At 51.8% G+C, this 13,253-nt stretch overlaps 1 protein-coding gene across 5 annotated transcripts in view; it reads right to left on the reverse strand.

Moving 5' to 3' along the window:
• Positions 1 to 13,253, reverse strand: part of DAAM1 (dishevelled associated activator of morphogenesis 1) — an 88,287-nt gene that overhangs the window by 41,228 nt on the left and 33,806 nt on the right. For all 5 annotated transcript variants that reach the window (XM_083838361.1, XM_083838357.1, XM_083838358.1 and 2 more), the window contains one exon: positions 11,159 to 11,382. In XM_083838361.1, coding sequence (XP_083694487.1) covers positions 11,159 to 11,341 — 183 coding nt within the window. In that variant the 5' untranslated portion in view covers positions 11,342 to 11,382. The remainder of the gene's footprint in view (positions 1 to 11,158; positions 11,383 to 13,253) is intronic.

Raw genomic sequence — 13,253 nt, forward strand, 5'->3', positions numbered from 1 at the left:
ACTCCTGCTACAGCACACGATGCTGGCGGCTGTCGAAGAAGACGACCCCTAGGTCAGTGTCCATCCCTATCCACCGTGTACACACGGCACTCACCCCTCAATTCAGCTTCGCCTTCACAGCTCTGCCCCTTTGCACCTGGCTGTCTCCCATGGCCAGAACTGCCAACTTTACTATTTTAAATATTCTTTTGGAATCAGGTCAAAGGCACGTAAAATAACAGCCTCGTTTTGCCACCAAAAGGAAGTCTCTGCCCAGGGTGTTTTTACTGGAAAGAGATACGCTGCTCTTAAATATTTATCCCGTACAGTTAAACTCTTAACCTCTAGATCAGGAAACATGTTTCCACATTAAATCTTCATTTGAATATGATTTAAAAAAAAAAAAACTCATAGGGGAGATTTGACTCTCTGAGTTTATGTGCTGTTTCTAGGAGGTAAAACACATCCGTGCTGCTTGCTTTGCTGACAGCTCACGCCTCCCTGCTCAAGCCAAGCAAGCCTCCCCCCCTCTCCATGAACAAGCAGCATCTAGCGAAGGCAATTCCATGCTGCTCTCCTAAAGCTACCCGAGATACTCGTGGTTTAGCTCAGCACTCTGCGAGCAGGATGCCACAGGCTGAACTGAAGTTTTCATCCCTCCCTACACCTTCGCCCTGGAGGATGTAAAGTGGTGCTCGGGAGAGATGTGCCCATGGTCCTGGCCTCCCCAAGCCAGCACGAGGAGCCCAGGTAAGAGGGATGCACGTGTGGATGGAAGGACCAGGGCTGGTGAGCAAAAATCAAAAAAGAGTCCTGCTGAGTGGTGCGGGAAGAAGACGACAAGGCAGCTCCTCCAAGCAGGTGCTCGCTTGGATGTCTCCCTAGCGGGAGCTTGCCAAGAAAAGAAGTCAAATCCCAGCCTGTTCCAGCAGTGACAGCATCGACCAGGCACGGTGTCTTGTGTGCAAGTCGGAAAAGAAACCTTCCCTCAGAGAGGCCTGGAAAGCTGGAGGAAAGCCTCGAGCCTGACCTCCCTGTAAAGAGAGCTGCGAGGTTGTAGGCTGGCTGAGGTGGAGGTCATCTGCTCCAACGCCTTGCTCAAGCAGGGCCACATAGAGCTGCTGCCCAGGACCACGTCCAGGTGGTTTTTGAGTATCTCTAAGGCGGGAGACCCCGCAACCTCTCTGGTTTGCAGTCAGTGCAGTCTCTGACCACCTCGTAAACGCAAACCCAGATCAAAGAGAAAAGTGAGGCGCTGTGGCTGAATTAACCGATTGATCCTCCGAGCAGAGAGGGCATCAAAGTCCAGCCCCAGGCTGCGGCAGACGCTCGTGCCACGGTGGAAATTGTAACGAGCATCCTCCATGGCTGAGAGCCATCAGACTTTCACTGCGGAAGTGGCAGGAAGCGAGGAGCTGGCTGGGGCTGCTGGCTCCGTAACACGGGGTCAGAGGGGAGAGCAGCAGGGTGAAACAGCTTTAAGGGTCACGCTGGAGCACAGGAGTTTGAACACTAAAGCTAGGCAGGACAGCCCAGGCACGAAATTGCAGAGCTGGAGCCTGAAGTCTGAGTTCCTCCCCTTTGTTATTTCCCTTCTCCATGGGCTGGGAGAGGTGGGACATGATGTTGGGTGCTACAACAGAGAGGACAAGCAGGTGGGATGCTGCAAATCTCTGACTTCAGAAACAAGCCCCAGCATGGGCTCCCAGAGCCCAAACACTGCCCACCCCGGTGCGACTGCCACTAGGTTTTCCCTTACAGCCCACAGATCCCCTGGTTCAAAAACCTCTGCCAATAGTAGGGTGCTAGGATCATATAAGGGACGGTTCACTAGGCAAGGGCTGGTACCCCCGTAGTATTTTCAAAAGGTGGTAGGAAAAAGGATGAAAAATTTATTAGTCTGATGTACCTTTCTGGCTGATTAGTTGTGCAACTGCAATTCTTAGAGGAGGCAGGGGAGAAAGGACGTTGTTCATTGCCATAATTGAAATAAAAAATCATGCAAGGGCTGCTGGTTTTTTGGGGGTTCATATATACATATCTGCGTGTGCACATACATATATGTATATATGCACATATAGAAAGACATCACAATAAATAAACAACATAACAAAAAGCAAATGAAATAACTCCTGAGGGACAGATGTACAGAGTTTGGAAGCTCCTGTGTAAGGCTGCAAGGACACCAGTGGGACTACAGCACACAGCCAAGGTCTCCTGCATCCTCAAGCAAATACAGGGAGATCCATGACTGCTCAAAAAACAACCAACCAAAGCTAAACCTAAAACAATAACTAAATAAATAAATGAAAACAAAGAAAGAAACAAGTGGGAACTTCCTGGCAACATTTGGCACTAACTGGTACAGCAGGAGAATAAAATAAATAAATCGCCTGTTGAAGTCTGCATCGGCTTCCTTTCTCAGGGGTCATAATCTCTTTTTCACTCTCTTCCAGGCATTCTTCTCCAAGTTCATCAATGTGATTTATCCAAGAATGTTGCAGTGTCAAGGGAAACAGCAATCAGCATTTTTCCTCCCGTCCCTCATCTAATCTTCTTCCGCTGAGCGAACGCGCCGCCTCGCAGGGAGGCTGCTGCACTCACACTGGCGGTCCTGGCTGTGATTTATACCGGCGTGCAGAAAGCCTCGGCCAAATAATCCACCCTATTTATCTCAGTATTTTCTTATTAAGCTCTTTTCTTCAAGAAACAGACCTACTCATCGGTGGCCACTACGGCGTGACTGCATGCAAACACGTAATCACCTTCGAAGGCAGCCTGAAGGTAATGCACCCAGCAGCACAGCTAACGATATTTGGATGACTACAATTCTCAACACAGGCAGATTTAGCTCAGCTTTTTATTTAAAACAGGGAGGGATTTCCTTTTTAGTATTCCTGCTAAGAATATCTCCTCTCTAGCATATGTATTTCCATTCGCAGTGCCCTGAGAACATAAAAGCAACCCCCCAGACAAGCTGACCCCAGCCAGTGCCATTGCTGTACATTTTCAATTTATTTGTGCCAACCTGCAGCGGGAACTGCAGACCGTGACCAAAAACCAGCTATTTGTATTTAGTAATGAATAAGCATAACGGATAGAAGATTCGTATTAATTTTGCCTTTATCATTTAATGAATTTTTTGAAGAAAGGAAATTGCCTACAGCAAGGCAATGAGCAGCAGCAACAAGGAATAATGTCTTCAAAGCCCTAGCAGCTAGTCGGCCTCCTCCCTCATTTAATTTTTATTTCTAGATTAGAAAGGACAGACTGCAATCCATCCTGCTTTGCAGCTTTCAGTTATTGACCTAAACACGTTGGATAGACGTAAATAAAATATGTATTCCTTTCTTCTCCAGCAGGGAAGATTATGGCCGTCGATATCTGATTTAGCTCCTCAATAAGCTCCAGCTGCGGCTGGCTCACACTCCCATCGGTTCAAACACCTACCTGAGGCAGACAGCACGTACTGCTTTAACGCTATTTCATTTAATTCATTATTTTAATTATCTAAACTAAGTTTAGATTTTAAGGGTGTTCATATTCCAATGCTGATGTGTTTTAAAAGAGAAATACCTACTTAGTTGTCTCAACCTTTTGTTGTTGTTGTAATGTATAACTGCACACATACATAATTTGTTATTTATTGAGCTCAGCCTTCTACGACCTTTTCACCGACATCATCTGGAAAACCTTTCTCCCATTTTAATTAAACACTTCTACATCTTGAATTATTGTACAAAGCACTCTAAAAGTGAGGACTGTGTTGATCTAAGCAGTTTTACCCAGACAGGCAAGCACTCTCAGATCTAAAGCCCTGCAGGTGGATTGCCAGAGCGCTTTTTCCACACAATTGGACATAAGCTGTGAAAACAACAAAATAAGATGTATTGGCCCATTATTTGTTACTGTGATCACTACGATGGTTAAATTGAAGTCAACCTCAGCTGAGCATGACTGCCCTTCGGTGGGTGCACCTCATACTGTAATAAAGCCTGGTGTTGGCAAATAAATAACAGGAGGTTTTCAGATGTGCATTCCCCACCTATTTATGGACACAAAGAAGCAGCTCCCTTTTCAATCAATTTTTAGATATGATCTCTGTTACTGAAATCTGTGAGAGCTACTGAAGTCAGAAGTCAAGCCAATGGGTCAAGTGTCGCTTCAGATGTTCCCTGCCTGAAAGGGATGCTTACCTATGAGTGCTGTGCATGGTTGGTTTGGGGCTAAACCACTCCAGGGTTTCCTCAGCCCTAGGAAGGGCATTGAAAAGGGGCCCCTTATTTACCTGTGGCTTGGAGATACATATATATATCTATATATGCATGCACACACACATATATATACATATATATATGTACAAGGTGGATCCCCCCCAGCAACCAGGCTCAGATACTTGGTCTGCTCAGTAGCTGCCCCTAGATCCCAGTCCCCCCAGTTGCTGGCACTGGGATATATGAGTTCCTGCCTGCCACTGTGCCCCTGTGCTCCTCTGAGCCTGTGCAAATAAACCCGTGATGGGCTGGTGGCCCCCGTCACAGGCCTGGGTGTTATTTGGGCTCTCCCTCCCACCACTGTCCCTCCGAGCTCCTCTGCGGGTGTGCTGATGAGCTTTAGCACACAACCTAACAACAAATGTACTCATTTGTCTCTTGTTTAACCAGTACCTTCTGTAAGTTAAGCTCCAAGCCAAGCCTGGGATGCTTTTCATAGGAAAGAAATGTTGTCCCTCCGCTTCACATTGCTGATGTGCCACTTATCCTCCCTGCAAAGCTTTGCTTGCAAGGAACCAAAAAGAAAAGCAGCTGATAAAACCACTCGGTTTTAGGAGTTTTCAGGGAAGCTAATCCCCTCAAATAGAGGTACTGGTCCATGTGCTGGAGTCCATGGGATTCAGGGCTGCCAGGCACACAGGCAGGACCCTGCAGACAGCGCGGGGCTGCACAAAGCCTCGGAGGCACAACCTGACCTTGGCCAGGGCTCCACACTGAGGAAGGCACAGACCCTGCTTTCGGCAGATACCGCAGCGGCACGGACAGCTTTCCTACCCATCTGCAAGCAGATACGGGGCAGGAACGGGCTCTTTCCAGTGGGAATGCTTCCCACTAAGGTTAGCAGTGAAGAAAAATACATGTGGAGTTCAAACCTGCCTGTAATTCCTGCAATATCACTCAGTGACAGCACGATCGGGACAAGCAGAATGTGGCAGGTGCCACCAGGCTGGCACCTCTGGGGTGACTCCTACCAGGAATGCTTGGAGCTGGCTCAAACCGAAACCCGAAATGCCCTAATTAACGTCACTGAAGCGTTACCAAACGAGCTATGCAGGCATCTCCCAGTGATGTGGCCTCCTCTTTTACGAAGTGCAAAGTGGAAAGCACTTTGCAGGTAGACCATATATTTTTCCACTTTAGCTGTGCTTCTCACGGAGACAAAGGGTTTTCTTATTTGCTCTCTGCCTTCAGCTGGGGCTCACATTGTGCTGTAACACGGCTCCTTCATAAAGTTACTGCTCGGGAACAGTGCAGCCTTTAGGGCCGGGCGAGCCCCCACGCTGGTTGTAGCTGTAACAGATATTACAATTACGCGAACGCTTCGGCTGAAACATAGTGCTCCTCAGTGAATTATTTTGTTCAAGTCTGTAGGACATGCGTGGGCAGAAAATCCCTATTTTCTTGCTGTGCGACGTCTGTACCAGACGCTTACCTGCCAAAACACAGGTTCAAGGGATTACGCGTGAAGGCGTAACGCCGTGAGGCGCCGAGAGCAAGCGGGGTGGCTGAGGGGAGAGCGGGCGGCCCGGGGAGGCCCCAACGGCTTGGCCTGCTCCTTCCTGACTGAAGGGATGACCAAATTGCTTGGTTTTCTTCCTTACAGGGGGTTCATACGCTGGAGGGAGCTTCTGGGTGAAGGAATTGGGATAGGGTTAGGAGGTTAGGGTTAGTAGGCCGGTGCTGCGCCCGGCCCTGGGTGGGCTCTGCAGAAAGGGAAGTGTTGTCCCGGACATAGGGCTGTTGCAGTCCTATCTTTTCTGGGTACCCGCAGCACGTTTTCTGTGGGGATACACTGGAAGACGGCTTCAGCACTGCTCAGTGGTTCTCAAAATCCCGAAGTCCCTAACAGCGCAAAAAGACCAGGCAGCAAAAAAGGACAGCTGACCTGCGAGCGTGAAATGTGAAGCCCTGCTCTGCAGCTGATCCCTCAGCTGTTCCTTAAAAGCCATGTTGTTTTGCAAGGCCAAAAACCTCATGCATTCTCCTTACTGGATTAGAAGCCGGGGGAAAAGCACATTACTGAAGTTCCTAAGTAAAACCGAGTGATGAATTCCCTCCTGGGCACGGCTACCACCACACTGCAAGTGCTCAGGCTGACCGCAGCACCCCTTAACCCCGTGGCAGCTCAGCACCCACGGGGGTGGCCGGGCTGCTCCTGGCACCCACTGCTCACCCCGAGCATTTGAGGCACCACACCAAGCTCAGGTGGCCGAGCAGTGCCAGAGCAGGTCAGCCAGGCCTGGCCTGATCTCCTCCTGCTGCTCCTGAAGGGCCTTCTTTATCGGACCAGGGGTGAGACCACACATCTGGTTCCCGATGCTTTCAAAAGAACTTCAGGCAGGAGTAGATGTTACCAAAAATAAAAATGAAAAATAAGGAAAAGACAGTTTTGAAAAAGCACAGACTGCAAGGGCTAGAAGGGAAGGCAGCACACTTGTGGAAGCGTTTTACCTCCAGACTATTTCTGCTCGATTTGTACTTACAGGCTCACACAGGCGCTGTTTGTCAAGCCGTACAAGAGCCCAGGTTCTGACAAAAAGACCATACACCTGTTCCAGTCAAAGAAGCAATAAAACTGCACCTGGAGCATCTCAGCCAAGTGCCCTACATTGTCAGCCACAGACAAATTCCCCGCTTTGAGCATTTCAAAGGCAACATGGAGTTAATCTCTGCGACCAGGGTTGCTGCCTCCTAACAAACAGCCTCTACCCAAAGACCACCTCTGTGGCCTCTGATGAAATGCATCAGTTGCCACAAGTACAGCAAAATACAAACGCTGTAACAAATATTCCAAACTACCAGCATCTTTTCTTTTGTTCCCCAGCCTCCCAAGTTTCCAAAACTTTCACGTTGCAGGAGGGGAAAGCATAAATCACAGCACGTAGAGACCACATGTTAGTATCCAGCAGACCCCTCTGAAGGCAGTCACAAACACCCTGCAACATCAGCCAGCTGACATGTCACAGGGGGCTGGGGACACTGCACAGCCACCTGCCTCCCAGTGCCACCTCCACAAGTCTCCAAAACCCTCTAACTGCAAGAAATTGAGAGGAGGGACCCAGGGGGGGGTACCTGCTCTGGTTTTGTAGGCTGTGACTGAAAACGGGCTGCTGCACGTCATGGATGCAGGGTTAGGTGGAGACTGCACAAATTTCTTCTGTATTGCTAAAGATAATGCTAGAGGTGAAAAGTCTGAAAGCCCAATGGGGACCAGTCACTGGAATTTCCTAAAAGTCCAGTTAATTGGGAGGACAAGTCTTGAGGGACAGCCAAAGCAGCATCACCCCTGAGCCCTTCCCTCCACCGGCAGAGATACAGGGTGGGAGAGAGTTTCAAGACCTGGGAGAGGTGGCACCTTGTGCTCCAGGGGTGAGCAAAGCTCTGGTCTGAGGAGCCACCAGAGCACTGCCAGGATGATGACACCGCTGCAACCTGCCCTACTGGGAAGAGAGCCAGGTTATGGGGCAGGAAGGTGGACACAGCAACGGGTAACTTAACATGGATACTGGTTACAAACAGGCTGCCTCATCCGACGAGAGTGATGGAAAGCACGTGTCCAAAGGTGTCCCATCCTTCCCACCCCTCGTGCCCTCCAGACACACCCGAGGGGTCTTGGGCCCTCCTGGGGACTGCCCAGGCTCGCGCTGACCTTCCCTGCCCGAGCCGTTCAGCCCCTCCGCTCCTCCACCCAGCCGTGAAGCGCGCGCCCCGCGGGGCCGGGGCACAGCACCACACACAGCGCTTCATTAAAAGCCTCAGAGTGACAAGGGGTGTTAAGCAGATATAAAGGACATCAGTCATTTACCCATCTGGTGGAAAGTCTAGTTGCTGGCAGAAAATAGAGAGGATTGTTATGGCGAGATCCACCATATGGCACCATTATGCGGAGCTTTGCAAGTGCTTTCTCTGAGCATGCAAGCAAGATTTCAGCCTTTGAAGAAACGCTGTATTGTTAGCCTGGATACACAGGAGCCTCTTGAAAGAAGCTGTGGCAGATGGCACAGCTTTGTTCCCTGTGTTCGAAGGCAGCTCGTCGGGCCGCAGACGTTTCTCCTTGGCGGCACAGGGGACGGGCAGCTCCAGCGCTGCGTCCCAGGGCTGGTGTTGGCGTCACTCTGAGGATGCGCCTATGCCACCGCGTGCCATGGCACGCCATTCTGATGGAGGGCTGCTGGCTGCTGGAGGCGTAGAAACGGCCTAAATCCAGTGGATGCTGCCAGGGAGTACCATGCTGCTGCACGAGCCCTGCAAGTGCTGCTGAACCTGGGATGCAGCGGTGGCAATGCGAGAAGAGCCGTGCAAAGCTGTGAAGGCCCATCCCAGCAAAGGGAGCTGCAAATCACTAAATCCTGCAGAATTTCTCTGCTTTTGTCAGTGCCTCCCTGCCAGCACCTGCTCCTCCCTGGGTGGCTGAGCCTGGCCGGAGCCCCAGCAGGACAGGGGACAAAGGGAAACCTTTCAAACGGGGTCGGCGCCTGCTTGAGCGACATCCCGACAATACCCCCACGATAGCCCATTCAACCCTGGTGGGGGGAAGGAGGGGAAAGGGAAAAGGATCGCTCCGGGAGGAAAGAGTGATCATTCACTGACCACAGCAGCAGCATTTGCATGCACTCAGGGGCCAGGGGAAAGCCGCCGCCTGCTCCTGTTGCTGGCTGGGATGGGGCACCCCATCCCCGCAGCCCGGGCTGCAAATGGGGCACGTTTCCCAGGTGCTCCTCTACGAGAAGCACTTGCAGGGCCACAGAATAAAAACAAAACTATTCTGCAGAAGCTGAAAGTCAAGCAGCTAAAATCCGAAGTGTCCATAGAATACAGGGCAGGCCACAAAACACATGGTAGGAAAGCAAATCGAGCTTCTGACTAACCCTGGGGACATGAGTGCTGTCCTAAGCCCCTCGGGCAGCACAAGCCCTCATCCTCTGCTGCTGGCACAGGGCAATCACGATTTCTCTCGATGAGGATGCTTCCAGGCTCAGATGAGCAGGCACACCTAGAAATGCCCCGACCTCCAAGGAGTTTTTGCAGGATGGCTCAAAAAACAAAGAGAGTTTGCCCTTCGATGCCCACAGCAGCCTGGGGTATGCAGAGCAGGGACCTTGCTGAGTTACTGGTCTCTGTGGAAGGACTGTCCCCACGGGTGACCAAACCCAGGACCGAAATCCACCCTGCATGGCTTTCTAAGCCCGGGCTGAAGGGAACAAGTGGTGCAGAAAAGTCGCCATGAAGCCGCAAGGGAAGAGTTGGCCAAGGACCAACCCGAGCTGGCAAAGCCTCCAGGTCCCCTCCAGCCCTTTTGACTTCCCTCACCCCGATGACCGAGACCACCAAGCACTTTTGAGGCAGCCCTGGTCCCGCAGAGCGGGCACAAGCCGCCCTGCCCCAGTTGCTCGAGTGTGACGGGGCCGGCAGCGCTGGGGCCACCAGCACGGGCTCCGCAGGCAGAAAGCTCAGCCCAGCGCCTCTGAGTGCTTTCTCTGTCTCTCTTCCAAACGTTACACAGTGGGTTTATACAGAAACAGTGGGACACTTTCCAAACCATTTAGCTAATGCTGAAATTTAATACCCGGCACCAACAGGTTACGGAGAGCAAGAAGGAGCCGGTTGTAATGGGGAGGGGGTTTGCATCTTCACTCCCCAAAATGCCATTTGGGGAAATCTGCCCTCCTACACCCACAGGGGTCATCTCAGACTCTCTCTCCTTCCCACTCGGCACTGACGCAGGTAAAAATTTGATTTTGGGGGGGGGGGAACCCAGGATTTGCAGCTGCTTGCACAGGAACATGGCAAGGACGCGCTGCATGCCCTCCCTAAATGGCTTCAGGTCCCTGGGGGGCCAGCACAGCTCCTGCTGACCCCAATCCTGGAGCAGCAGCTGCCTCCCAGCCTTCTTCTCACCCACAGCTGGGAAAAAAAGCAAAACCTTGGCAGCACGGAGCAAGGGAAACACCACAGCAAGCCCGGGTCCAGCTGGTCCCCACCGCTGCTGCTCTGCTCCCGCCTCGCTGCACGTGCAGCGATGCCCCGCAGTGCAACCTGTGCGAGAAGCATCTGCTGAATTTGGGGGAGATGCTTTGAAAATCATCCGGCCCCCAGCATTTTGCTGCAAGAACACGTGCTGTGGTGCAGGGATGTCTCATCCCCACTGGGATATGCCATGCGCTGGGTGTCCCAGCCTGTCCTCTCCTATCGCCCGTGGAGGTTTCATCTGGGCAAAACCTGCTCGCGAGCAGCGTGGATCACCAAAACCACACTGCCGGGTGTCTGGTGGGACATCCTATAGCATGAAGTGTGACCTCCCGGATCCTGTTACACAACAAAACACCGTGGAGAAGCACCATTTTCTCTGCTGAACCGACTCAAAGTGGAGCATTTTTGGTCCATCCAAAAAGCCATGTGGAACCGACAGAGGAAATTGAAGTGTGTTTTTCTGAAAATTTTCAGAAATTTTTTATTTTTCTGATCCATCTTTTTCAGAGTTTTGGTGCTGAGGGACAAAGAAACAATATCCTAACTCTCTGAACATCGACTTAGACCATACCCAAGGACTCCTGCAAAGCAGACTGCCCAGCAAGGAAAGCCACTTTGCACCTAGAGGGGACAAGCTGCTTTTCCAGCTCTGACACTGCATCACCCTGGACCCCAGGAGGCAGGCAAAGCCAGACTAGCCCCCAGCTGCTGCCTGCTCTGAGAAATCAATGATTTCCACCAAGAAAGGGAAAGCACCCTGTCTGGCAGTACTTCAGGGAGGAGCAGCGCTCAAGGTTCAGCACAATATCGTTCCCAGCAGCAGCCCCTGATGCATCTAAGCTTGCCTGAAAACACAGACCCCTGCCTGTCCTCACTGGGGAGGCTAGAAAGAGGGGGAAAAAAGAAAAAGAAAAGTGAAGAAGTGTTCTACTTACCACCAGCTCGGTGAACATGACATCCAGCTCCTCCACTGGAGGCATGGGCAGCGCGGGCTCCATGGTCTGCAGGGCGAAGCTGCTGTCATTGCGCAGGCGGTACGTGATCTCGGGGTGGTCGCTGCTGCGAAAGCAGCAGAAGATGAAGGAGATCCCCCGACCGCTCCTCTTCCTCGGGGCCATGGCCGAAATCCTCCGCGTCCCTCCCTGCTGGGCACTAGATCCTGGGGAGAGAGGAGAGAGGAGGCTCCAGCAGCTGCCCCGCAGCACCGCGCTCCCGTCCCGCGGAGAGGAGGAGGAATCGGAGCCACCCACGCGCTCAGCGCTGAGGGGAAGAACGGAGACGGTTTACATGCCAAATATTTCTGCTCAGATTTGACATTTACAGTCCTGGCAACCTTGAAGACCGCACGAATTCAAAAGACGCCTTTGCTTGCCTTGTGCCGACGCCGTCGGAGCGGGCAGCGGGGCAGGGGGACGCGCCGGTGTCCCCCCGCTCGCAGCCCCGCAGCAGGACAGGTCCTGACCCCCCGCCACCGCTGCAAAGCCCTGCAAATCCCGGCACAAATCCCCGCTGACGTCCCCGTGCTGTGCCGCTCCTGCCTGTCCAGCAGCCCCACCAGCCCCGTCACAGGGGGTGGCAGATTTGGGGTGCTGCGGCCAAGAGCAGCTGGATGTGCTTGGTGGCACCAGGGACATGGCCCCCAGTGCGAATGGCTCAGTGCTCAAAGACCTCGTACAGCTCAAGAAGCCCTGAGCTGCAAAGCACAAAAATACCCTATATACCCCCGGCCCGCTCTTAAACGTGTCCCTAAACATCCACTGGCAGCTGCTGGTTGGGTGGCTCTTTTTCACGGAAAGTTTTACTGGGCTTTAATTAGATAAACCCTACTTGGAATTCCAGTAAATATTTACAAGACGTGGATTCAGCTGATAAAAATCACACTGCACCGGTAGCTCAGACTTTCCTACGCAGTGCTTGCGTGGGACATTACTCACGCCGTTGGTTCGGTTGGTTTGGCTGATTTCTCAAGCCCGCGTTGGGAGCGATGCTCGTAGCAGGAGGATGAATGTGCAGCAGCGAGCGAGCCCGAAAGAAACGCCAACCTGTGCCCTGCCCGACAGCTTACGGCAAGGACCAGCCAAACACTGCACCAAAACCATGGCCATCAAGCATAAAATTCAATAATACAAGGGGAGGACCAGCTATGAGGAGTGAGGACAGCGAAGAAACACCCCAAGGAGAAAAGTCAACCAGCAAAGCACAGTGGTTTTTCTTTACAAAACTTAAATATTCGACTTCTAAATCGACACGTTAAACGCCCACATGTTTTATCTCTGCGAAACAAGACACTGAGATGTTCGGAGAGAGGACAAAAAGCTGCACGCTGCCAAAGTTAATGCAGGAGGTTGAAATATGGATGACTTGGATCTATTAACAACGTTAGGAAGAGACTTGGACAAAAGGTCAGCATTTCGACAGAAGTCTCCATTTCCCTGGAGAATTCCCATTTCCATCTAACTACGTAAGTGTCAAAATACCCAAATGCCCCAAAAAACAGCTGCTGGGCACCATGGAGAGCCACCGCTGGAGGCAGGTTGGCATCAGACCTATGCTGGGACCCTGCACCACCACTTGCACAGCCCTGAGCAGCAAACGCTGCCTGCCCAAAAATAAGAGACCTCGGAGAAAATTCAGGCTTTACTCCCATAGCCTTAACTCAGGACCTGACCCTTGAAATTATTCTCGACTGCATATTTTTAGCACATGGTGTAATCATCTGCCGAAGCGGGAACGACGGGAAATATTTACTCGGTCTTCATGTGGGATAATCTCTGTGCCCAATCTGGAGGGCCTCCCTTCTCAGAGAGCCCTAAATCTCATTCCACATTCGGCGTCTTGGATTTGGGAAAATGCAGCCACTGGAGGAATTTCAGCTGCCGCGAAATCTCGCATCGCAGCTCCCAGGCAGGCAGCACCGGAGCAAATCCATTTGCAGTCCGCTGGCACCCACGAGGCTTTAGGAGGGGTTTGACACCTGGTGGGCAGTTTCTTTCCCAAGGGGAGGGAGGGAATCAAAGAACTAGAGACACG

This window comes from Anser anser, assembly GCF_964211835.1.
Source record: "Anser anser genome assembly, chromosome: 5".
NCBI classification, from domain to species: domain Eukaryota; kingdom Metazoa; phylum Chordata; class Aves; order Anseriformes; family Anatidae; genus Anser; species Anser anser.